Source organism: Heterodontus francisci, chromosome 9, assembly GCF_036365525.1.
Source record: "Heterodontus francisci isolate sHetFra1 chromosome 9, sHetFra1.hap1, whole genome shotgun sequence".
NCBI classification, from domain to species: Eukaryota; Metazoa; Chordata; class Chondrichthyes; order Heterodontiformes; family Heterodontidae; genus Heterodontus; species Heterodontus francisci.
This window is the reverse complement of record NC_090379.1, coordinates 61520256-61546935: the sequence shown is the minus strand read 5'-3', so window position 1 is coordinate 61546935 and position 26680 is coordinate 61520256. Positions and strand designations below refer to the sequence as shown.

Below are 26680 nucleotides of genomic sequence, written 5' to 3'. Positions count from 1 at the left end.
ATGCAGTTTATGGTGTGGGTCTACACCCACGTGGAATTGGGTTGAGACTACTCAAATTCATTTCATATGGAATCCTTCAATGGACAGATAGATTCTTTCAACCCACCATTCTACATTATATTTTATATAGCAACGTCCAAATCCCATGAACAAATTAAAAAAAACTTACATTGAGGTCTCTGAAATGAAAGAACAGCGTGCGAACAAACTGTGCTAAGATTCAGCGTTTGCATAATCTTTTGTTTACTACAATAATCCAAATAATTTTACGTAAATATAAGCCTACTTGCATCTGCATAATCTTAAATCAGAGTGGCAGTACTGATTCAAGAATTCAGAATTTCATAAATGCTTTGATAAGTTCATAATTTAAGCTTATGGTGGAAAGTAAGTTGTGAGAAGTGATCTTAAGACACAGAAGAACACCAACGTCTCCACTTTGTACTGAAAAATGGCATACAAAAGTCTTAACAGTCCTTATTATAACTAGCAATCTCAATACCACTGGGAGACACGTGAAGGAAGACCTCCCTTCCTGCAAAGCCATTTTTTGATGTCACTGAAGGCAAGTATCCATGAGAATTTCCTTTGAAAACAATGGGGGTCATGACTTACTAGCCCAAGAACTGCTGTGGAATTGTGAGACCCTTGGAAACTGCATTACAGCCTGGGCATGTAGATTTCACAGAAAATAGCACAATTACTGCAGGTTTCATGGTTCTGAAGCAGCCCTCAAGTTGGTCTTAAGTTGTGACTGCCGTTGTTTTCTATGCAGCTAGTCTGAAACATACCCAGTTGAGATGGTGCACTGCAGCTGAGCAGGACAGAAAACCCAAGCTTACATGCCTCCTCGAGGGTTGTATGTTTGATATTTGCAAAAAAAGTCAGTATAAAATAAGAGCACACTTTGAATATAAAATATTAGGCCTGGATTTATCTCCCCATTTAACTATAATTATTTTTAAGCCAGCAGTCACACAGATAAAAAGACTTTGCAGGAAGTCCAAAATTTAGTTCAATAATATTTCCGTCAGTAGCAATTTTGGAAATATTTCCCAAAATTGGTAGAGGATTACCATGACAGTTTAGCCTGCAATGGTTTTCTAGCTTTAATTAAAAAAACACATTTTTGGAAAACCTGATAACACAGCAAGTACAAGAAGCAGAAACCCAATGTCTTTCCATAAAATTTGTTTCTTTATCTCCATCCATGAAACTAACTAATGCATTCACAGTTTCAGCCTCATGAGGAAACCAAATTGTATTTCACAGCGAGGAATTGAGCTTCCTTGACTTGTTTACCCAAATACCATTTTCCGTAAGTATGACAGCTGTTTTATGCTCGTTCAAGCATTAAACAGCAATAGTGTTATGAAATGGGTTGGGTGGTGGGGGGGGGGGAGGAGGAAGCAGGGGGAATCTAGGCCCCATCATTAATTTTGTATAGCATTACTGACAGATTCAGCAATAATAGCCTCCTTAATTAAGATCCTGTTTAAACTGGCTTAATTAAGATTCTGTTTAAACATGGCTGAATTCTGAAACATAAATATCCCGTTTGTGAAAAATGTTACATTTTGATCGGGGTTTCTATAAATGACAAAGAAAAATAACCAACTGATGAATTACACAAGTTGTTTATTCAATACTGCAACATAGCAAAAAGTAATAGATTGTTTAAAGGCAAATATATTTCAAATTGTTCCAAAATATGTCTCCGTCTCTAGGTGACACTTGAGTTTTGATTTTCTTATCCTGATTTTTATGTCCACCCGTTGATATATTAAGTGTTAAAAATTATGCACGGTCAAAATATGAAATGCAAACCCTTTTTTTAAACAATTTTTACTGTTGGGTAGATATTGAACCTTAATGACAAAAATACACAAATACTTTTAGTTTTAAAATGTTAATTCAATAAAGACTTTTTAAATTTATTCATGGGATGTGGGCGTCGCTGGCCAGGCCAGCATTTATTGCCCATCCCTAATTGCTCTTGGGCAGGTGGTGGTGAGCTGCCTTCTTGAACCACTGCAGCCCTTGGGGCGTAGGTACACCCACAGTGCTGTTAGGAAGGGAGTTCCAGGATTTTGACAGCGACAGTGAAAGAACGGCGATATAGTTCCAAGTCAGGATGGTGTGTGACTTGGAGGGGAACTTGCAGGTGGTGGTGTTCCCATGCATTTGCTGCCCTTGTCCTTCTAGTTGGTAGAGGTCACGGGTGTGGAAGGTGCTGTCTAAGGAGCCTTGGTGCATTGCTGCAGTGCATCTTGTAGATGGTACACACTACTGCCACTGTGCGTCGATGGTGGAGGGAGTAAATGTTTATGGATGGGGTGCCAATCAAGCGGGCTGCTTTGTTCTGGATGGTGTTGAGCTTATTGAGTGTTGTTGGAGCTGCACCCATCCAGGCAAGTGGAGAGTATTCCATCACACTCCTGACTTGTGCCTTGTAGATGGTGGACAGGCTTTGGGGAATCAGGAGGTGGTATTCCAAAGCTTTACAGCAAAAAATAATTAAGAATAAAATGTACCTTGGAATTTGAAACTGGTATTCCAAGTTTGTGTTTGAGTACTTCCTATCACATAACATTTCTTTCAGCATAGTTGTTCTATGCCACTTTTAGGTGTATTTCAACCCAGTATCTAATTCAACCAGGGATCTCAAATGAAAATAACAAGCTGCTCCATTTTTTTTGTCCAATGTTCAGTATAGGCAAATTTTATTTTTGGGTTCTTAGCGGATATTTTTCCCTTTATCGTGCATATTTGTTGACTTAATTTTATTAATTTTTCCTTCATTTTAGATTTCACTGTTTGTCTCCTTTGTTTTACTGTAGAATGAATTAGATTTCTTTCACCCAGCACCTAACACAATTGTCTCTTTAGTCATGAGAACAGAAAGTGCCGGAAGTATTCAGCAGGTCTGGCAGCATCTTTGGAGAGAGAAACAGAGTTAACGTTTCAGTTTAGTGACTTTCATCAGAACCTGAAACGTTAACTGTTTCTCTCTTCACAGATGCTGCCAGACCTGCTGAGTATTTCCGGCACTTTCCATTTTCATTTCAGAATTTCAGCATCCGCAGATGAAACTCTCCGCCAAACAAAGTATTTGCTCTTATTTTAGTGTCTCTTTAGCCACTTCAGTGTTTTTTCTGGTGTGGGGGCAGGGGGTGGGGGTGGTGGGGAGATCAACATTTAAGAAACAAGATAAGGTAGAGAATTAGGAAGACATGTCCTTCCCAGCTAACTCTAACTGTTTGATTTTCCTTACTGGAATAGCAAATGAAATTCACCATCTTCTGTGTCCTTGGCCTCAAGCCAAGCTCCCTCAGAACACTCACAATGTAAGCTATTGGAATACTAATTTTTCTGCTAAACTCCACTGTTCAATTCACATGTTCATGTTCCTTCCCTCTCTAAATTTAAAGCATCCTCTTTTGCCTGAATCAACACTGAACCCAAATTCAATCCATTCTTCAACCAAGTGCACAATCTGACCTATTCGAGCAATCTTAAAATATAAAAAAGAATTTATCTTTCTGCAAATTGCTGCTAACTAAATACCCCAGATGGCAGCATATACAACTATCTGTAGGCAGCTTTTTTGTTTTGAGCTTGTGCTTAATGAGATGTGCTATCAAGCTGGATCACTGGTAGAAAATGAGGATCACCATGTAAACATTGCAAATAAAAAACGTCTGGGATGTGTGCAACCAACAATGCAATATTATTTTACATATGCTTCAACATCTGCACTGACCAACTGTTGTTGTCCATTGCCGCACTTCCACCTTGAGCCAGCATGACATGCCGACATCTTCATGTGTGCTATTCCTGTTTCTCTGCAATTTACCGACATGAACTGAGGTTCACTCAGAACTGGAACTTATCAAATTTGAACTAACAAGGGCAGAAGAATTGAATATCAACCAAGCCTGGGATTCAAGTTTATTATCTGGCTGGGTCTAAAGCTCAACAGCTCAAGCTACCAGGCCTCTCCTGTAAAGTCAACTTATAAATACAGAATATATATCAACGATTTACATGTTAGGAGAGATAAATGACTGAAGAGCACCTGCTGCTTGCTTTTTAAGGAATGAGTAATGTCAGCAGTGTAACAAGTTATTTGTTTTTTTCTGTCTCTAAGTTACTCACTCCCAGCTTATATTCTATCAATACAAAAGTACTCTTTACTTGTTTGAAAATTATTTTGTTGCCTTATTTCTACATTTTAGGCACCCTCACTATTTAAATAACAAAGTATATGGTGATCATCTCTGTGATGTAATTGATGTTATGTTCTATTGAGCTGTCACTCATGGAAAGTGTAAACCACCTCTTTCAACTTCACATTTACATTGGCCCAGATTTTACGGTCAGCGGCAACGGAACTGTGTTCGCCATTCAGTACACTGGCAGCTGCCCACAGAGTTTTTGTGGGCTATTGAACAGGAGACTTGCTATTATCAGGCATCTGATCCAGTCTGGCACCATCTACAGGAGATCAGTTTTTTAAAAATTATTCATTCATGGGAATGTGGGCAAGGCCAGCATTTATTGCCAGCCCTAATTTCAACTGGGAAGATGGTGGTGAGCTGCCTTCTTGAACCACTGCAGTCCTTGGGGCGTAGGTACACTCGCAGTGCTTTTAGGAAGGGAGTTCCAGGATTTTGACCCTGTTACAGCGAAGGAATGGCAATATAGTTCCAAGTCAGGGTGGTGTTTGGCTTGGAGGGGAACTTGCAGGTTGTTGTGTTCCCAAGCATCTGCTGCCCTTGTCCTTTTAGGTGGTAGAGGTTGCTGGTTTGGAAGGTGCTGTCGAAGGAGCCTTGGTGAGTTGCTGCAATGCATCTTATAGATGGTACACACTTCTGCCACTGTGCGTTGGTGGTGAAGGGAATGAATGTTGAAGGTGGTGGATGGCATGCCAATCAAGCAGCCTGCTTTGTCCTGGATGGTGTCGAGCCTTTTGAGTGTTGTTGAAGCTGCATCCAGGCAAGTACAGATTATTCCATCACACTCCTGACTTGTGCCTTGTAAATGGTGGACAGGCACTGGGGAGTCAGGACGTGAGTTACCTGCTGCAGAATTCCCAGCCTCTGACCTGCTCTTGTAGCCAAAGTATTTATGTGGCTGGTCCAGTTCAGTTTCTGGTCAATGGTAACCCCCAGGATGTTGATAGTGGGGGTGTTAAGACCAGGTGAGAAAAGGTGTCAAAAGGTCCCTTTCAGCCTTCACTTGGTCATATCGTAACAGGGATTAATTTTAAACACACCGTGTTTTTAGCTCCCCCTTGGTGAATCCTTGTTCACCACTTTCCAATTATAAGGCAAAGAAACCAGCACAAACAGGTTTTCTTAGGTTTAAAGAAGAAAGATTGAAATTTATTAAACTTAAACTCTAATTCGGTTGATGCCTACGGATACACGACGCGCCCACGCTAGCATGCATATGCAATACACACATGCAAAATAGAGACAGAAAAGAGCAGAAGAAAAAATAAAGTGGAAGTGTGAGGCAATATCTGAAGAGCTTTTGTTACGGTCCTTCGAGCTTACTGTAAAGTCCTTGATTGTAGGTAGTTCTTGCTTTTCGTTGGTGCCCAGTGTTCTTCTTAAACCCTGTTCGCTGTAGGAGACTTTTCACTCTTGGGGTTCATGTGTCTTCAGAGGCTTGTGAGAAAGAGATGGGAGCAGATGGGAGAGATCTCAGTCCAGGAGCAAATAGTCTTTCTGAGTTCAAACTAGAGATGTGCAAAGGAAACCCGACGCAAGCCCGAATTCCGGACCCGGAGGTCCGACCCGACCCGAACCTGACACATGTCGTCGGGACCTGTCGGGGTAGGGTTGGGTGGTAGGCCTTTACATTAGTACATGCGTAAAGGCCTGCTACCCGACCTGACCCCGAAACGATCCGAGGGCGTGTGTCAGGTTTGGGTCGGGTCGGGCTTCCGGGTCTAGCATTCGGACTTGGGTCGGGTTTCCTTTGCACACCTCTAGTTCAAACTCTCTGTGGCTAGTTCAAAAAATGGCCAGTTAGTCATGTGACCAGCTGGTCCAAGCAGTCCTGGATTGTAACACCTTAGCAGTCGCTGGAATGCTCCTCTTACACACAATATCTGGTGATCAAGGTCCATTGTGGGTTGAATGTGTCAGGGAATGGTCCTTTGTCCTTCCAAGCACTCTCTGTTAATATGCAAATATCTTTTCAGTCACAGCTGATCTGTTTAACAAGTCCTTTCCTCGCTCCAGCACCAGTTTAAAATCAATGTTCATGACAAAATTAATGTGCCTCTTTCTTGGCAGGTGGGGGTCTAGCATGACAGGGGGATTCAGCGATGGTAAGGCCATTTAACAAGGGGTGATGGTTAGATTCTCTCTTGTTTGAGATGGTCATTGCCTGGCACTTGTAGGGCGCAAATGTTACTTGTCACTTATCAGCCCAAGCCTGGATGTCATCCAGGTCTTGCTGCTTCTGGACACCGGCTGTTTCAGTATCTGAAGAGTCGCGAATGGTGCGGAACATTGTACAATCATGAGCGAACATCCCCACTTCTGACCTTATGATGGGGGGAAGGTAATTGATGAAGCAGCTGAAGATGGTTGGCCTCGACCTAGAGAGCAGGGCAAAAAGTAGCAAGGCTCTTCAACCAGATTGGAAGAATCCTCAATGAAACACAGAGCCTGATTTTGAACAATGTGCTAGTGGATGGGTTTTGAATAAGTTAAAATTTTGTCCATAGTCTAATCCAGGAAGTATACATTGGATTTTAAATTGTGCATAGAAAGCAAAATAAAAAGAGGGAAAGAAAGATCTGATTAAAGGGGGATAAAGAAACAGAAAAAATCTTTTTTTTTAAACTCTTGAAAAATCTCCAACTCTAATTAAATTCTGAAGGAATGAAACTCCACATTTGTAAAAGTAAATTTTCAGTGCTAGAGTTGTTTGGCAGTAATTATGACTTATGACTGTTAAAAATTCACTTAAACCTGAATGCAACAGCCCTAAATTTTCTGTTTGCTGGGTAACTAGTAAGTACCACAACTTCACGCCCTTACATGGATTTCAATGTTGAGACTATCAGTGACGTACTGGTGTTGCGTGGCATGTAGAGGAGCAGAGTGACTCAGACTGCAACTTCCAGATTTCCGTGCTTCATTCCACATGTGCGTACTCTGGAAATTGCTGTCTGATTTACTCCATAATAAATAGTGAACTCTGTTAGCCTCGCTGTTATTTTCAATGCAAACTCCGGGTCAATATGAATGTTGGTTATTTTGAAAAAAAATTGCTGCATTTATAACTTACATAAAATCATAAACTAATCAACCATACAGAATGGAATACAGATCTAAACGCAAATACGTCTACAAAATCTGAGTCAGATTTTAGTCAATGAAAGAGTTAACGTACAGAACATACAATCCAGAGTAATAATTACAGTGGAACTACAAGTTCCCACAGATGTGTTTTTATCCGATTCCTTTCATTGTTTCTTTGTAACACAAAGACTACAATTCTGAAGCACAATACCTAACTATCCCACTATGGCAATAGACAATGCATGCTTCTGCAAATTCCACTAACACAAAATGTACAACTGCAGTAATGTAAAACAATATAATGCTCAGAAAAAAAAATGCAACAACCCTTAGACTATTCTTTGAGCTGAGCACACAAAAGACAGTCAGGCCTTTTTCCTCCCTAAAGTTCCTTCTCCATCAATAAATTATGGACCAGAGGAGAGATTAAATTTATAAAATGACTTTTGCAAGAGTGCCCTAAGTCAATGGCTGCTGCTGAATTTACAAGGTTTTCAGACAGGGAGACTGAAATGGAAGCTCTGAAGAAGTCTGTTTCCCATGTACTAGCCCCAGGGAATTAAATCACACTTTCCCAGATTAGATTCCCCAGCTGGTATATGATACAGCATAAATGCTCTGGTATTTTTAGCTAGTGCTCTATCTCAATTCCAGATCAGGCAAAAAACAAGCACGGTCATGCATTTCCGTGTAATCATGCATTTCCGTGTAATATTTTTAGAGGGATTGTCTGGTAACAGAAGCTGGGAGATAATATTCATAAACACAGTAGCCAGAGCAGGTAATCAGTATCTTTTACTGCACTAACATTATTTGCTATTATGTGCAGTAGTTCGTTCAAACACCATAGTTATTTCAACCAAGTAGCAATCCTCATTATGCAATATAAGTACATTCTCATGTGTTTCTTTATAGGCAGAAGGACATCGTTCAAAAGCGTTGTATAACTTCAAGCACTACCCAACTCCCGAACAAATGTAACAGTATTCCTTTCTGCCAACCAGTTACCCATTTGCAACTGCCACACGATATATTTAGCGTATCAAGAGAAACAAAATAGCATGGGAGGATCAGCCATTAAATGTGTGCCAATTCAGCAAAGCCATCTTTGAAATTCAAGACTCAACCATTCCGCACTCGAACCTCCACTGCATCATTCTGTAGAATAATCAATTTCTTAGACTGTGCGGTATTCTACTCACATGCCACAGTAATAAAAGCCTATTTAAATGAGAGGCACAGCAGCTGCCAGAATATAGAGCAGCTAAAAATAAAGCCACGACAGAATTAGTATTTGCAGCATAACAGTCACAAAGGAGCTGCTTTTCGGTTTCTCCACTGTCACTATGCAGACGTGCAAGCCCTCAGAAGCATCAATTAACATTGAAGTGATTGTGAATAATACTTGCAATTAGATAATGTATCTGTTTTAAATGCTTTTAACTTAGAGAAAACTCTGAATCTAAATGAACAGATGTTTCTGTTTTGCTTGTGCAAAAATCAAATGACAAAATCCATAGAGCTCTGAAAAATGTTAAGTACTCTCACTACTGGATGAGACACTTTGATGCACAATATCATTTGGTTTTTTTTCTTTCTGTAAAAATTTACAAATGGAACATAAAATGCACCTTGAAATAAGACCCTTATTCCATTTGGAAACGGTGTGACCAATCATTTCACATTGACTAAACATTTTTCAGTTAAAAGTATTATTTCCTTGCATTTTATATTTACAACTGTGCAAGTTCAATAAATTAAGGAAAAGGCTATAGAAATGTTTTAGTAAAAACAATAAACCACCCTAAAAAGGACAAGTATATTTTTGATTATTGCCTACAAGAATTCCTAAGTAATTTTAGGTTTTTGAATCTTGTACATTGGTAAAAATTAAGTAAACTCACAACCATGTGCACAAATGTTGATATATTTGTATTAATGTTTTGTGCTGAGGCAGTAAAACTCTGTCAAATGTGAACAAATGGTAGCGAGCTTCAAATAAACTATCAAAATTTAAAAAAATTAATTGAAGTAAAAATACTTAATCATTGGTCATTTTATGCCCCAGTATGAATCTATTTATTCCCAATACCCAAATACTTAAATCAGCATTTGTAGTAGTTATTACACTGGCATTCTACTGTCCAGAAGATTATCCTAAATATCACTGGCTTATACCAATCTTGATTGCAATAGCCTAGGGGGAAAAAATCTTTTAATAGATTACTATGTGCATTTGTGAATTACTGTACAATGCAGGAATTGTAAGAAGACATTCATCTCTGCTCAATGGAGGGAACTTGATGACAGTAGAGGATTGTTTCTCTGATTTACAGCAGCACAGACATGTAACATGCACCAATAACAACTGTTCCTTCAGGAATGCCACTGGGAATGAAGGCTATATCACATGACTGTCTAGTCCAGTAACCAGTCAAGCATAGTTAATTCCATCTGTGTCCACAAGCCTTGACATTCCTTTTGCTGTCCCACAGAGTTTTCGATCACATAGGCTTCAATCACATAGGCAGTCTTGCCATTAGCATGGAAAAGATGCACCAAGCACACACACACACACATACATACTTGTTCAGCAACAAAAGAGACAATAACACACATAGAGAAATTAAGTGATTATATAAAATTGTAGATAAATGTCAGCAAATGTGTTTCAATCAACATATAACAATCAACATATCAAGTAAAAGACTGTAGCTCACAACTGGGTTTTTCAATCCCTGCTTTATTCTGGGAAATTATAGCACATTTTTAAAACACAAACTCATGTTTGAGCACCATTTAATCATTTAGCAAAAAGCAAAACTGTAAAGTTGTACTGTAGTTTTAAATATTCTAGCGATTAGAAAGACACGTGCATAAGACAAACATTTTCAAAAATGTGTTGACAAATGCTCACAATTAGAAATTAAGCCAAATCAGAAATGGAACACAACCTATTGTTTTAGTTCAGCTCTAATTATCTTAATTTATGTGAATCACAAAAAAATCTATTGGTGGAAGGTCTTACGAATCAAAGTCCTACATACGCTATACTGATTAGCCTTTCCTTTATTCGCTGTTGCAACTAGATCCTTGAGATTATCTGATAGTAAACATTGGTACAGCAATTACAAATATTACAATACCCATGACAAAATTAATATATGTATGTGGAAATATCACAAATCGATCAAAATTTCACAGATTTGATGTGCAGCATTTGATTAGGCCAGATACACCACCTTGCAAAGTGTGCCAAAGGCTGTAATAAAGCTAGACACACAGATGGAGACAGTTAGCAAAACCAGAAATAAGCTGGCTTGCTCCCAGTGTTTCCTTGTTCTTAAATACTCCACAATGTAGAGATGGGAGTCAACTGCAAGAAATTAATCTTTTTCACAGCAGGGACAACAACACAATGGTCGCACACAACTGCCACAAGCAGCTCAATAAACACGGTCTATATAAAATGATATTAAAGCAATTCAAGTTTATAAAACAGAAGAAAACAGAAAAGGAAAACTACGGATATGTTATCCTATGCAGTCTTTTGCCTTTGTAACAGCTGGATATGAAGTAGCATTGGCCACCAGGAGAAGACCTCTATCAACTGGAAACAATGTGATGCAGGAATACAAAAAACAACAGAAGGGGAAATATTCATGAAGCAAGATCCATTACTTGCCATTTTTAGCACAGGAGATGTGAGTTAATGGGCATCCTTTGTTTGAACAGACAATATTTACTCAGGCATCAATTTCCCACATTTCCTATAGTGTTCACTTAATATAAACAATTAGATAATGGAATGTTTTGCTCACTGTTGGGTTGTTTCCATTAAATATTTGGGGATTCTTAGAACATTTACACTCTAAAATAAAAACAGTTGGCAAAATTAGGACTGGTGTTGTACTGAAATACCATTCAACTCCTGATAATAGTATTCGCCCTTGAACGCTATTGCAACGCATATGTAGTTCTGTGCAATGGCATTATCAAGTTAAACCTTTAGCATATAAAAAATATTCCAGATCAATGAGGCACAAAATCTACATAAACTGAGCAGTAAGACTCCTTTTTAAAGACTATTTCCTTATCTATCCAGACTCAGCCCTTCCCAAGCTGCGAGTCATACAACATACAGGATAACAGATTTATAATAGGTTAGAGAATTCTATTCATAAAAAATGTTCACCTGTATATTTATTAATTCTGCTTTGCATCAAAAACAAGAGAATGTTTACATACTTTGAAAGAAATAAAAAGCCTTCATTACTCAAGAACGAAAATCTTTTTACTGACTCTTTTTTAAAAATTCCTTTAGCAAATGTAGAGCTATGTACAGAACTATTGGTGATTAAAAAATTTAAGATGATTGACAGCAATTCTGTGATAAAGATCAGCGTACTTAAAATTTGATTACATGTATTTTAAATTAAAATGCTTTCCAAATCTATCAAATGAACTTATCTTTATTTGAATACATATAAAATTAGAAATTGTTGAATTCTGTCCTAAACAGTGTTACTGTTAATGTACTCCAAATTTTGGACTAAACATTTGTTTAAAAACCAGACAAACGCAATGCTTTCAAATTCAGAGAATACTCAATATGTGTTCGACATATTAAAAATAACATGCTCTGTCGGCCCCTCCTTGAGTCTAGTCTGCACATTTTGTAGACATTAGTTTCACAAGTATCACAGCTGCCCTTCAGGATAACTTGTCTATTAAATTCCTTTTCTTGAAAACTTGGTTGCTTCAAAAGATTTGCTAACTGTCTAAATTTATTCTATAGAAAGTTTTGTCACTGCATAGCATTTTTTTAAACATATACTTCACTTCAGGTAAAACAAAAATAATAAAATGTACAATCACCATTTATTGATAACTTCAGTAATCTGATGGTAGATCATAAAAAGGGTGCTTCTGGGGTGCAAGATTAATTTTCTCCATAAGTGTCTGGCTTTTATTTTTAATATGAGAATCTACTATAGTTAACATATGAATTCAAGATTGATTCAAGTATACAAATTGTACCCTTTCCTTCTTTACAAATACCTGGTTTATACCACAGCTGTGGATAATAACCAGAAATATTTTCCACATTTTCAAAGGCATAACACCTGTGGCTACTGAAATGTTTTCCCACTAACCTTCAGTCCCAGAAACTAACCACATCCCTCCTCTACCCTTTTATTTTACCCATGTCACAGAGCTGGTTTACATTGCAGTTGTGACTCATTTATCCTTTTACATATTTTCCCAATATAATAAAATTTAATAGGGCAGTTCTGGCAGTAATGATAGGGCTCTGTCTTTCATAGCTCAATGTGGGCCGTACTGGATACAATATGCAGGCAAAGCAGCCAACATGAGATATAAGCTATATAGTTTCAGCAAAGAAATTTTAAAAGTCCTAATATTTCTTAAAGTTTAATATGTACTGGCCAACGATCCACAAAGCTAGAGTTTTAAAATGTTTCAGAAATAAAATCTAGTTATCTAACGGAATATATTGAAGGGCTTTCCACTTTTGCAATAGTTACTATTACAAATAATTGAGGGATTACTTAAAAGGCAGCATGTGTTACAGACATTGGCACAGGATAAAAGACAGTTTATGAAAAATATGCCCACTCATAATTTAACCTATAGCTTGCTTGAGTTGTTACTGTTCAGTTATTAGATCAGGAGAGTCAAAATATTCTTTGTTACAACTCGATTTAATAAGCTGTTTAAAATTCAAACCTTTAAAGAGCAGTCTTTAAAAAAATGTAGTCATCAATATTTTATCCCCCCAACATAAATCTCTATCAAGTGGTTTGAACCAGCTCATACTGATTTTTTTCTCACTACCAGGAAGAAATCATTACTCCTTCATGCAGTGCATTCTGGGTTGGTTTCAATCCAGCCTGCTTGTGTTCTATAGCATTGCTATAAAACTTTCCAGAGAATTCTGGCTCAAAGAAGTAAATATGTGTTTTGTTTATGAGCCAAGGTCTCTGGAAAGTTTTATAGCACAGCTACAGGACACAAGCTGGCTACAATTAGTTATCTTTCCCAGAATGCATTACATGAAGGTGAAACAACAATGTCCCCCAGTGGTGAAACTATTCAATGTTACTAGTTATCTGCACAATAATTGTAAAATTAGTACTGAAATTTATGATTTTTCATGTATCATTCCTGTCAAAACACATTCTATTCAAACACTGCCTTTCAGAATCATACAAAAATGTAAAGATTAAATGGTTTCGCCATCGCAGTGGAATCCAGTCAGTGCCTCATCACAAGTCAATAAAAGAATCCTTGAAAAGCTTAAAAACAATGTCCATTGGAATATTTGTTTTAAAATAGGTCTGTAATGCACTAATACATAAAGGGTATATAACACCATTAACATATAAACAAGGCTCAAGCAGTTTATTTACACCAACTTGACCTCTTGATGCAACACTTTCTTGGAAAATGCTAATGTAATAAAATGCAAACATGGTGATTTCTTAACACATCATTTTAAATCTATGTAGCCAGTGTTTTCTGGCAGATAGCATGATTCCGGTGATCAAATTATATTATTTGGCAAGCATGTATTTAATTAATTTGACAAACATTACATCATGATTTAATTTTATTTCTGCAAGACTGTATTAGAACTTCTAAATATAAATAAAATTCCAACTTGTATTTTTATTAAATGTCTTTTCTTTTGGTCCCATTACTCTATGTGCCATTCCTGGTTAAGGAACTGGGGAATGGCTTGTACCCAGGCCTCTACCAAATTGCTAATTTCACTGATGTTTTACTAAATATTTGGAGAAAACTAGTGGCCATGCAAAATTTTACTGTGAAATATGATCCATCCGGAGAAAATGTTGTCATACTGATCGCAAGACATTGTAGAAAAATGTTCACTAAAACGGCACTGGAAATATTTTTTGCAACAGTGAACTTTCATCAGCCAACTATTATCTTCAGGTGCCTTTCAGAGCCTAAAACAGATACAGGAGGTCTTGGCTAGAACCACTTGTGCTAAAAAGAGGCACCATTAAACAAAAAGATATTAAATGAAAATAAGTAAGTGAAGGTGAAAATCAAATTTAGTCATGTTTAAGAAATACAAAAACATTGTGACTGAAATTATTTCACATGCAGAAATTGTGCATCAATCTACAATGTCTAACAGGTCACTATTTTGGCTGAAACAAATCATTAACATTACAAAGATTAACCAAAGGATTTGGATTAAAGCAGCAGGGCTTTTAATCAAATTAAATTATTAAGCATTTAGATTTAAGGGTGCAGAGTCAGTGCTATTCCCAGAGGGAAGTAACTCATCACTGAATGGTTGCTAGCTGAGCAGCATTCCTAAAAAAAAATCCACAACACAATTTCTGAGATATATTTATTTTTTTAAAGGAACATTACAGATACAAGGACATTACACTTATAATCATATACACTTATTAGCAGAAATAACACAATTAAAGGAAAAGCTGCCTTTATGAGAGTACTTTCAACAGATTGTGTTTTATTTATTAGTTCAATGTTGTAAAGAGAAATTCTATTGCTCAACAACTTTGAAGTGATCAACTTCATATAAAAACAAATCAGTTGATGTCATTGGATGTGATCAGTAAGTGCAACCACCCCTATCCCTTCTGCTCAGCAAACACTGCCCTGACAAGACACTATTAAATCAGCAACTGCATATGTTCTTGTAAAATATTAGTTAGCTTGGAGCTACAAGCAGTTTTTACAGAAAGATTAAAAGCAAAATACTGCGGATGCTGGAAATCTGAAATAAAAACAAGAAATGCTGGAACCACTCAGCAGGTCTGGCAGCATCTGTGGAAAGAGAAGCAGAGTTAACGTTTCGGGTCAGTGACCCTTCTTCGGAACTCAGTTCTTGTTTTTATTTACAGAAAGATTCCTCTGCTGAAAATTGTTCATAAGCCACCCAAACCTGTAAGAGATATAAAATAGCAAGTATTTTACATAGAAAGGGCTGCCCCTGCAGATACTTTCTTCGTTCACATCTGCTTTCTGAGCAGATATATAATACTGCTTGTACTCCACAATTCCACCAGTGGCATACATGGTGCAAATATTTAAATTATGACACAAATAGCTTTAGGTTGAACTACTTTAAAAATCAGGAGTCCTACTGTAGGGAAGGGAACATAGGTGAGAATGACTACAGAATAAAGGAGATGGTAACTTAGCAATGCAAATATGGCCAAATAGGATTACGCTGTACATTTAAATGATATTTAAAACTTGTTTGATTGCAGAAAATTTCAAGTCCTGACATGCAGTATTCAAGTAGCAACTATTACTCAGGCAAGGGATTTTTGAAACATATGTCAACACAATGGGGTTAATTATTCAATAAAGTCAAAAACAAAGAACTTTGAAAATCAGAACACTAGTTTAAATCTCAAATGGAACATTCATTTAATGTTTTCTGGTCATGTTCTATGGTGTTTGCTGAATAGTGATATTTGGATAAAAATATTTTGTTTCTATATGAGCACTTCCAACTAAGCAATTTGTACTGTAAATAAAAAAATACCAGCAACCCCAGCACATCTACTCTAGTTAGCATCATTACTTACATTAGATGTCAATACAGTGGGAGTTAAAGTAATGCCATGAAATATCAGTAAAGTTAAAATAATTAAATTAATTTGAGGATATATTCAACTAGATTATCCTCGCAATTCTCAAGCAACAGCATTGAACAAGTCTGAAAAGCACAATAAAACTTTTTAAAAGACTGCAAAAATTATACCAAAGCTTATTATAAAAGTTAATTATATGAGCTACATGTGGATTCCTGACATGTGAAGGAATAAATGATAGACTAATTGACAAGCATGGAACATTATTCTAGCAAGAAACTGCAGATATATGCAGTAGCCTCTCTATACACCAGATATACTATGCCTTGAGACAGCACTTTTTGTTAGATCCTGAAATTAATTAATTTGCTAATTAACTGATCCATGATCTGTTGCAATGAACCCAAGTCTTGTATAGTATTTGCAAACTTTGAGGTTTGAAGTTCACCTACCATTGATTTAGAACTGGAGCTTGAATCAATTATTAATTCCTCTATTTCACAATGGTAAACAACATGTAATGTGGATGCAACTAGTCCATCCTTGGCAGCATCTAAAAATCTTACTATGTTCTACTCTCAAATCCATCAGGCCCGACCCAAAACCTATTCAGATATGTATGCACACTTCTTCACTGGATTGGTGTGAAAATACTTCATAAAAATGTCACAAGCACCTTTTTTAATCTCGACAAATTGGTACTTACAACACATCCTGTTGCTGTCTAGCTCTCTTGCTGCACCATCATCCCCTCTTTACTGCTGATCTCCCCCACGCCCCCAAACCCTGCAACTGCCTATTCCGATCACTGCTTTTATTAATTGTTTTTGCATCATAGATCACCTTAAACAAAAACTTTTAAGACTTTTGTAATACACTTGCACATACCAACACAGTACATTTTATTAATGACACGAATTTCATTGCACAAATATTGAGCCAACTTTTTCACTCAGTACTCCATTACATATTTTGCTATTAGACCCCATTTTATATATAAACTCTACAGCTAATGATTTTATTACTTCCCTACTGTATTTGTTTGATGCATCACTGCTCAGTTTCTGGTCTGTAATGTGTTTTGCTCTTTGTAGTACTGGGTTCATCATTTAAAATACTACTGAATTTCTGTTTACAATGGTAAGTATGTAACATAACTGCAAATTGATAAACATGCTTATACATCTGCACAAAAATAGTCTTTGTTCAAATTAAAACACAAAATCGATCCATCATTTCAACTTTTAAGACAATTACTCTCCAAAACTGAAAGTATCCAGTTTCTGATTAAACATGATCCTATTTCTATGTAAATCAACAGGGTATTTAGTTACGAATATATTTAAATAGATGTAGAGCCAGGACATTAGAAAGCTGAAAAGATTCATTTCAAATGAGCTAGTGTATACCAAAGTGAAATTCAGCTTTTTTGGTGGTGGAGAAAATGGACAGGCAATACCCTCTCTGCCCTAAATCCAATTACTCTTAAGAAATTTGAAAGACTAACTTAAATATGTTCTTTAATTGGGAAATTATTTAGGTTATATGGTTGTTTAAAATCTTACTGGAACTTATATAACCTAGACCAAGTTGTGAGAACATTTAATTTGGCACAGAGGGCAAGACCAAGGCTAGAAACAAAATGCCTTATCAAACATCAACAAAACTATTAAAAATCCTTGTAATTAAAATATAAAAATAACTCCCAACTTTACCTTCAGAATCAAAATCTACAGATGAAGACCAGCTGTATAAACAATCTGGGTCTGGAACTATAAATCTTCAGTGCACAAGCCCTCAATTAAAGATCAAATACGGTTCAGTTATTCTTTGAAAATAGTATCAGCTATCACATTAAGGAACTTAATTTTGTGCTGTTAATGAATTACAGAATACACGTAGCTTAGCAGCAATAGAAAAGTCATGAACTATTAATACCAATGTGAAATTGCCAGGTTACAGTACAGGGGTCCGATAATCTATGGATGAAACATTTATATTGGGTTTGATTAAAAATATACAACAGTACATTTTAGCTTACCACATTTCCCTACTCCTTCAATTAAAAGTGATGCATTTGACTGTTAACTTTGGAATATGTTCTCACGATGCAAAAGGTTATGATTCAAAACAAATATGCCAAACATAAAAGTATCGCACTACGTCTCCAATTAATTAAGTCAGTGTTCACACTAAGTTCCTCTTCTTTCACCATTAACGTTTCAAAAGGGAGAAATGAGTACTTCAGATATTTTGAAGTATATCTTCAGCGAAAGTGCATTTTTCAGATAAAAAAATTCAACTGTGCAAGCTAAGCAAACGTTATCTGTAGCAGTCCAGTTGCAGCATCCTCTGCATTAAGTTGTTTAATAGGTACATTGTGGAACCTTACATTAGGACAAACTACCAGGAGTGTAAGCATTGTAAGTGTGTAAAATAAGAAAACTCCCTAAAAGGAAACAGTATTCATTTTTATATCTGAAGAATGTTTTTGAACATTTATAAGTATTGAATTACTTGGTTTAAAGTGCATATGATTTGAAGAGGTAAATTTAAAATCATTTTACTCAGGCTAGGAATATGTTGCAGAAAATGCAGGATACAGTTCCCTGTACCAGCACCACAGCCCTTGCTTTGTCAGCTCAAAGTGAAACAGCTGGCTTTTTGGTCTACCAACTGTGTTCAAACTTGTTACAATTACCTGGACCACTACAGTTAACGGCTATTGATTTCAAACAGTAACATTCAATCACTTTAAAGTGCCTTTAATCTCAGGACAATTATTTCAGATTTTGTTTGAATAGAACCCATCAGGTTTTAGTCCAGTAGAAAAGTGAATAGAAAAACCCTAATCAGCAGTTTATTTGTGAAGTTAAACATTCAGGTTATTTATAAATATGTGGGCTCTTTGCTAAGACAATATTGCAACGATAAAATGAACATCTTCGACAGAGATTGTAGAAAAGTAACTTTTAAAGCAATAAAGCAGCCATTTTCTCACAGGTATCCACATCCAATTTGTTCACATTTCTTACAGTCTGTAAAGAAATTGACTAGTCAGGGAGCTTATTCATCGAATTTATTACAATTTATTCAGCTCCAAGGCACATTACAGTCTTCTGTTACTACAGAAATGTATAAAGAACAAACAGAGCAGTTGTCATATACAGTACAGCATTTTGCTCTACTATTTAAAGCATTCGTGCATCCATAAAGCAAAAAAAAACACGTTATAAAAAATTCAGATCACTGAATCATAAAATGAAAGATTTTGCCCTTGGAAACTAATTAAAAAGAACCCCTCACCTTTAAAAAAGTCACTTTGTAGGAGATTATCCCCAGGGCTTGTAACATAACTAACTGTAACCATTCTTTGTAACAATTTGTTTGCATTTCTGCAGGCGTCAACACTGGCCTTGGCAATTCAGCGAAGTGCATACATTTACAAAAACACACCAGCAGCGTTAATTGCTAAGTGCTATGATTCTGTACCTAGCCAACACACTGCCATCAATAAGTGAAACAGTATTAAGCAGTAATATCTGATATTCTTTAAACAAAACCAGGTTCATCCTTCAAATGAAGAAGAGTACATACCTTGTTTCAAAATATAGAAACATACGACGAAAATGAAAAATGTCTATACATAAGACTAACTTTTTAGTTCTTATTCACATTTGACTTCAATTACTGAAGTTAAAAATTTATGGGTCTCTTTCTTTTTTGACCTTTACGTCCCCTGCTAAGATTGTAGCAATCTCTCCTTGCATGAATGCCCAAGGGACATTTGAACCTACTAAAGGGCATTTTTCTCCACTGGGGCAATAAACCTCTCCATTCGCCCCCTGAGCCTTGATGCTCTCCCGAGAGCATGGGAAGCAGAATTTATGATTGGGCACGGACGGGCATTGCACAAAGTGAGTATCCTCCAAACGTTCATGACAAATTGTGCAGCACAGGGGCCCGTTGTTGGCCATCGGTGAGTCTGGAATGTTTGGGGGATGAACGGGGTCTATGTTGGGATTAGGATGGCTGTTAGGAGGGGCCACGGACAGAGCAGCATCCCCATTCCTGGACACCATGCGGCGTTGGCCACCCCCTGAGGCCGGGGACACCGGACTGTTGCTGTTCCTCCTGGTGCTGGTAGTAGTGGTCGAATGTACGGAATTGTTGCTGTCCTTTGGCGAGTGGGCATTTCCAAGGGTGTCAGCCACGGACATGAGGGCGGCCATGGGGGACTGTCCGTTCTGGGCGCTGCATTCGGGAGGGGTGGTCCGGTTGGGTGGCAGAGCGGAACCCCCATGCGCCACGCCGCCTGATCCAAAGCTGCCGGATGCCGCCATGGTGAGTTTTAAAGCTTCGTTCTGGTTGGACAGCCACTGCTGCTGTCGCTCTTCCAGCTTCACACTGCCCGCTTCTGAGTCGGGTTCGGGAGACGCTTTCCGCTTGCGCATCCCAGTCCTGGAGCTGTTGGGCGGGGGCCGGGGCATGTTGCACAGAGCGGTGGGCAAGATGGGGCAATTGGCATCTATATGGGGTTGCGGCAGCATGTCGGCCCCCACCACCTCCTTGAAAAAACGCACCGACTCGGGCAGCAGGTCACCCAGCAGGCGCCAGTCCCCCGAACCATGCTTTTTCTCGTACTCTAAGTACTTGAAGCCGGACGACAGGCCTCTGCTAAAATCCTTCATGCAGTCCTGGTACATCTGCTTAGCCACCCCGGAGGCGCTGGAAAAGACATTGGCCGAGCCGCTTGGGTACTCGATGAAGATCTTCAGCTCGAAATCCATGCCGGGCTTGGAGACGGCGTCGAAGGCAAACACCCGGCCCAGCAGAGAGTGGTCCTTCTTGAAGCGCACGTCGAAGGGGTTGCAGTTGGACAGGGTGAGCAGCGTCTCCCGCACGATCTTGGGCTTGTTGGCCCAGTCCTCGGAGCGGTTCTTAAGGCTCTCGCTCAATTCGGCCAGGGTCTCGGCGTTCCGCTGCTTCTCCTTCAGTTCCCTCTCCTGGTCACTGCTGGATACCGAGCCCGGCCGTTTGTTTACATCGCTCAGCTGGCTGCTGGAAGAAGACGGCCGGCCAAGCAACCCGTGCGGCGCCAGAACTCCTGCGGACGGACCGTTCAAGGTGGTCTGAGGCAGCAGGTTGGGCGGCACTGTGACCGGGCCCGGGGGCACGATACCGTGATTTCTCCGCGATGAATTGGGACTCTGCCGATTCAGTTCCGGCGGAATGTCCTCGGGTTTGGGGAATCCGTTGGGTCCGTTCAGGCCATTGGGAAGCCTGCCAGTGTGGGCGAGGCCCGGGTATTCGAAGCGAGGTCTTTCGGTACTCAGGGAATAGCGATCGAGAGGCGGTTGCGGCGCCTTAGACGAGCCGTCGACGTGGTTGAGCTGCTGAGACGCCTCTTTGCTGGCGCCCAAGGACTGCACTTTGACAGGGGGCGGCCCCGGGGAGCGGCCCTCCTGGAAGCCGTGAGCCCGCTTCAACTGCCGCGCCGTCTCGATCACAAACTCGATACGATCGGCCCCTTCGTAGTTGACGCAGCCCCGGCACACGGGCTCGGTAAAATCCCAGATCATGGCCCACGGCATACGGGGCAGATCGCAGAGATAACACGACTGTCTCCGGGACGAAGACACCTGTGCAGCGGACATGATGCGGAAGCTGTTTAGATTCAGCGTGTGTTGTGGGTTTCTCCACGGTGGGCCTTCCTTGTGGTGCTGTGGCCGGGCCCGGGCTCACTTCCTTTCCCCTGCCTTCCCTTTCTCCTGATCCTCTGTCTGCTTTCTCCTCTTCTCCCGGCCGCGCCACCCAGCTCCTCCGAGCACCACGTGACGTCAGCCACCACTCTGCAGCCCGCAACAGGACTACCGCGCAAGCGCAACATTCCTCTCTCTCGCCCCCCTCCTCCTCCTCCTCCTCCTCCCCGCAACCCCTTCCTTATCTCCACAGCATGTGCACTCTGGCCGTTAGAAATGTTAAAACGTTGCGTCTTACAGCAGTGGGGCACATACAGCCCTAATGTGTTTAGGTATTCACGCAAGTACCCGAGTCTCACCCATCCACCATCCCCCTTGTTCTCGTTTCACGAGAATCATTTTGTATTTGATTTGCTCGAATACACCATGCAATTTCACACAGTAGTCGTGGATGCTAACGTGGTTTGGTTTTCGATCCCAGAAATATTTTTAAAACAAATGCTAGAAACTTTGTTTTAACAATTCAGTTACCAGAGTACATTGACGGAATGCTTGTTAAAATAGCTCCGTTGTAATTCTAAACATTTTACTAATACTTTAAAGACCAACAGGCAAAAGGATGAACGTTGTACTTAAAGCAAAATTAGACACCAGCTCAACAGTTGCTTTTATATATTTTAAATCCCGGACTACAATTAAACTACTAAATTGCAACACTCCAGTCAGGCCTGAATAGGACCGAAATAACATTTAGTTTGCCGAATAATTGACTTCTTTATCTACAACTTTGGACGAAGTATTAGAATGACGAGAAACAAAACTGCGATAAGAGGATCTCCTTTAACCGTCATAAAGGCTCAACACTCATGATAATAGAAAGTAGTTACTGTATAAAATGCATATTTAAATTGAGGGGATGTTAAATCAGTCTAGGTTTTCCCCCGCCTCTCAGCTGCAGCTCCAGTCCTGCCCCATGACGTCAGGCCCAGTTCTATGTCAGTTCTCTTCAGAATGTTGCAACTCCCAAGCGTTTTGTGCCATGTCAATCATAGAGCGAGCACGCATTTTATTCTCTGCTGTTAATTCTGCACTGATGCAGCTCATCTGTTTTGTGCACTCATGCTGAATTGGTAGAAATTGGTAGAAACAAGACATAATTACTTTTAAGATCGTCGTTAAACTAGGAAAACAAAGGGGTCAGTTTCTTCTAACGACAATCTCCGCATTTTGTTTTAAATAAACATACGCCAACCTAGTTAAAAGCGATGTCGGCGAGGCTTGATGGGAAATGGTAAAAACGAGTCATCGTAACGTCAGAAAAGTATTAATTTCATAGATTAAAAAAACTCGTTAAATGTATGGCCAAATAATTATGCAACTTCCACCCACATATAAGCAACGTACTGTCAGTTTCCTGTTGTGCAATTTGCTCTCTGGAAACGGCAATCTAAAACGATAAGCTCTCTCCCAATGAACGTTTGTATTTACTTTTCATGAAAGTAGTTGCCCGATGGTGCATGCCCCGAGGTGAAGGAGGTGCTGCTTGTTTTTCCAGTACGGTTTAATCATTAATATGGATTGGGGCCATCAACTTCGGAGGCTACGTCAGCACTTTAAAAGAAATATAACCATTTGGTTACTGTTTAATAATAGTAAAATTTAACTCGAACTTGCAATAGCTAAAAACAGGAAATCTAAAAATGCTTAGAAACAAAGGCAATTGAAAAATGTTATCTTAAAACTAATTTTCTCGTTAACGTATTGCAATTTCATGAATATTGAAATAGATCCGTACTTTGCCAACAGGCACTAGTTACTATGCTGTAGACTGCATTCAACTTATTCATTTAAAATAATTCCTAAAGTAAAACTAATTTCTGTAGCCCTTCTAACGTCGAACTTAAAACAAGATATACCCCTCCTCCACATCATCGTCACATAAAAGGAAGAAATGATCCGTGTAGCACTCACTCAGATTCCCATCCTGTTGAAGCTCGATATTTTAACCAGAGTAAACACAACTTCACTGGATTTTTTATGTTACGTACTCATGACTAAAAAATAACCATATGGCAACATTGTTTAAATATTACAACAGGTTTGAGCATCCTAGTTTTACAATTGGAATTCGGACTCTGAAAACGACCCATAAACCTAGACCCATCACTATGTCACAGGAATATGCACAGCGAAATCTAAATACTTGCGATCATCCTACATTCTACAAAAATGTAAAAGACACCAACAAGTTAAGAGATGAATTGTTTGTTTTTCAATTCTGAATAAAAACCATAATCATGGTTCCCAGGCCTGAAACTACATTACAAAACAACTAGAAAGTCCATCTTAAAGGGTCTTGCCTCGACACACTATTTAGTGATTTATCAACGCATGGTATCACTTCGCCAATCATATGTGCCTACATTTTTTTTTAAAAAGCACATTTTGCAGTTCACGATGCAGAATTATAATGTCTGCAGAATTGAAGATGAGGGAGAGTTGTGACATAGAACTTTTGTTGCTGCTGATTGAGTTTTTGGCATCAGATATTCCAGATATTTAATTTACCCTGAACCATTCCACTCCCCCAAGGGGAGGATGCAATAATGTATATTTAAAAAAGGGTACCCATCATTTATTTGAAACAACGATGTCTTTGACCTCATTTAAACATATGACTTTTTTAAAAAAAGTAATAAATGTTATTTTGGGCTGTTCACCTTCAATTCCCAAGAATTGGCCAAAAGGGAATATTATTGGGGCACAACACTGGGTTTTCTATGTCATACCTATTTACGATCATTGCTATTACAGAACCCCTTTAAAGCCACCTTGTTCAAAGCTGACAATGCGCCCTGAAAGGAAATACTACAGACTAGAAAAGTGCAGCTGCACAATCCCTACTTCAGTAGAAATAGTAAACGCCGAGACTGATAATGAACAATTCCTGCTTTGCTGTATTTTCTGCCAAAAAAACATTTTTAAACTATATATATATATATATATATATACATATATATATATATAGAGAGAGAGAGAGAGAGATCATTACAAAGACATTTACTACTAGCAAGAGGTCAGTAACGAAATGCTCCTTTAAGATACCTAAATTATTTACCAAGTTAATTCCCCTCTTTTCTACTGTGTTTATTTGCACTGAAAATTGATTCCTTACATAATGAACATAAAAAACTATTATTCTTTATTTCCTATGTTGTGCCACAGATAATCACATTAAAACTGATAGATAGGGGAAGATTAATGAGAGAAATAAAACTAGCCTTGGGAAAATGAATATTTTATAAATATATGTATGTGTCCACTTATGCGGAGTTTAACACCAACAACTTTTTAAGTTATTTTGTGGCTATAACAAGATCTATTTTTAGCATGCAGTCAGCAGGATTTTGGCAGCCATATTGAAAATCCCCAATTAAAACATGTGTGGTTCATCTCAAATTGGAAAGTTTGATGTAATGATAAAACAGAGCATAGAAAGATTTTCTTTGTTACTTAAAGTAAAGGCAAAAATGATTTAATTGCATTTTAAAACCATTTTTGATGGTTAATAGGACACTAGGTGCACAGTATGTTTGGACACTGAGCACAAAGTACATTAGGAAACTGTCATTTTACCTTTAGGAGCTGACTTTGAATTCTTCCCAGTCAGCTGTAATGGAGGTTTCCTCCTTATGCAAGCAGCAAAGTCCTAATTTAAGATGTTTGGTTAATCTAAACCTGGTTCTTAATGTGCAGTGGACTTAGCACTAAATTGTCATGATACTATGTGCTGCATTATTCACCTGTGAACATGGAACTATTTTCATGTTATGTGTGTCCATCATGGAATACCTTAGTTTAAAGGAACAGCTATTATTCCTTGGCCCACAGACAAGAGAAAAATACTAATCAATTAGAATTATCATTTAAGTCACAGTACCAATAGTTTTTTCACTGGTCTTAAAATACATTAATTTTCTATGAAGTTAAAGTTAAAACTTCAGCCTAGCTCCTTAATTCAGCTCTGCAATATCTTTTGCTTTGGGTACAGACAACTTGCACAATTAATTCTTCCTTCTTAAAAGGGGGTTTCAAGACAATGATCACCTCTGTAAAGAGCTAATGATATTGATTATTAAGACACCATTTGCCATTTGTAATGGACATTATAAATAATGCAATGAGTAAATATATACATTTGGTAGAGATACACATCTCTTCTCAATGGAGAGGGGTAAAATGGCAAAGTCAATCCACATATGAAAAAGATTTTACTTCCACTGTGTGTCATTTCTTTTCTCAGCAATCTACAAATACATTGAGGGTATTTATTTTGTTTGAATATTTATGTCTGTACTTGGCATCATATTTTACTTTTGGCCAGTGTCAGCATTAAACACTCTCATGACAGGAACTTCACAAGCCAGCCCCTGATTCTATCTCAACCTTAGTAAATTAAACCTACTGAAACAGTATCAATTCTCTCATCACACATCATAGGCTGAATTTTACCAGCCCCTTGATGTTGGGGGTTGTGGCGGGGGAGCCTGTAAAATACTTGCGGGTGCTGCCCACCACGACCCTGACGCCGAGAAGGCCCCATCGCATTTTACCAGTGGCGGCGAGGCCTCAGTGCAGCCCACCCACACCCACACCCACCGCTTGGTGGCACAGGGCCTTCATTTAAATTGTAAAATCAATGCAAATAAATTTAAATATACTTACCCTGTCCCGGCAGCCATCCCAAGCCGATAATTTGGCCACTGGCCGCAACTCGCGCACCTTCCGAACTCCATATGGAGTTCTGAGGTGAGACACTGGTGGGGAGGGGGGGGGGAAAGAGTGAAATTATCAGGGTTGGGGGAGTGGGGAACTTTTTCTATTGGTTGTGGGGATGATGGGAAGGGGTTGAGGGGCAAAGTTACAAAGTTTGGAGGGCAAAGTTGATTATTAGGAAGAAGAGGTTTTCCGGTGTGTAAATGACATGAAATGGCCATTGTGGGGTGGGGGAGGGGCCTTGATCTGT

The 26680-nt window shown here is 38.7% G+C and overlaps 2 protein-coding genes across 5 annotated transcripts in view; both read right to left on the bottom strand.

Moving 5' to 3' along the window:
* The window catches only part of kiaa0586 (KIAA0586 ortholog), a 654782-nt gene that overhangs the window by 461150 nt on the left and 166952 nt on the right, over window positions 1–26680 (bottom strand). The gene's annotated exons all lie outside the window — the stretch shown is intronic.
* irf2bpl (interferon regulatory factor 2 binding protein-like) lies at window positions 19018–21864 on the bottom strand. Its single transcript, XM_068039234.1, has one exon. The coding sequence runs from the start codon at window positions 21607–21609 to the stop codon at window positions 19657–19659; it is 1953 nt and encodes a 650-aa protein (XP_067895335.1). The 5' UTR covers window positions 21610–21864; the 3' UTR covers window positions 19018–19656.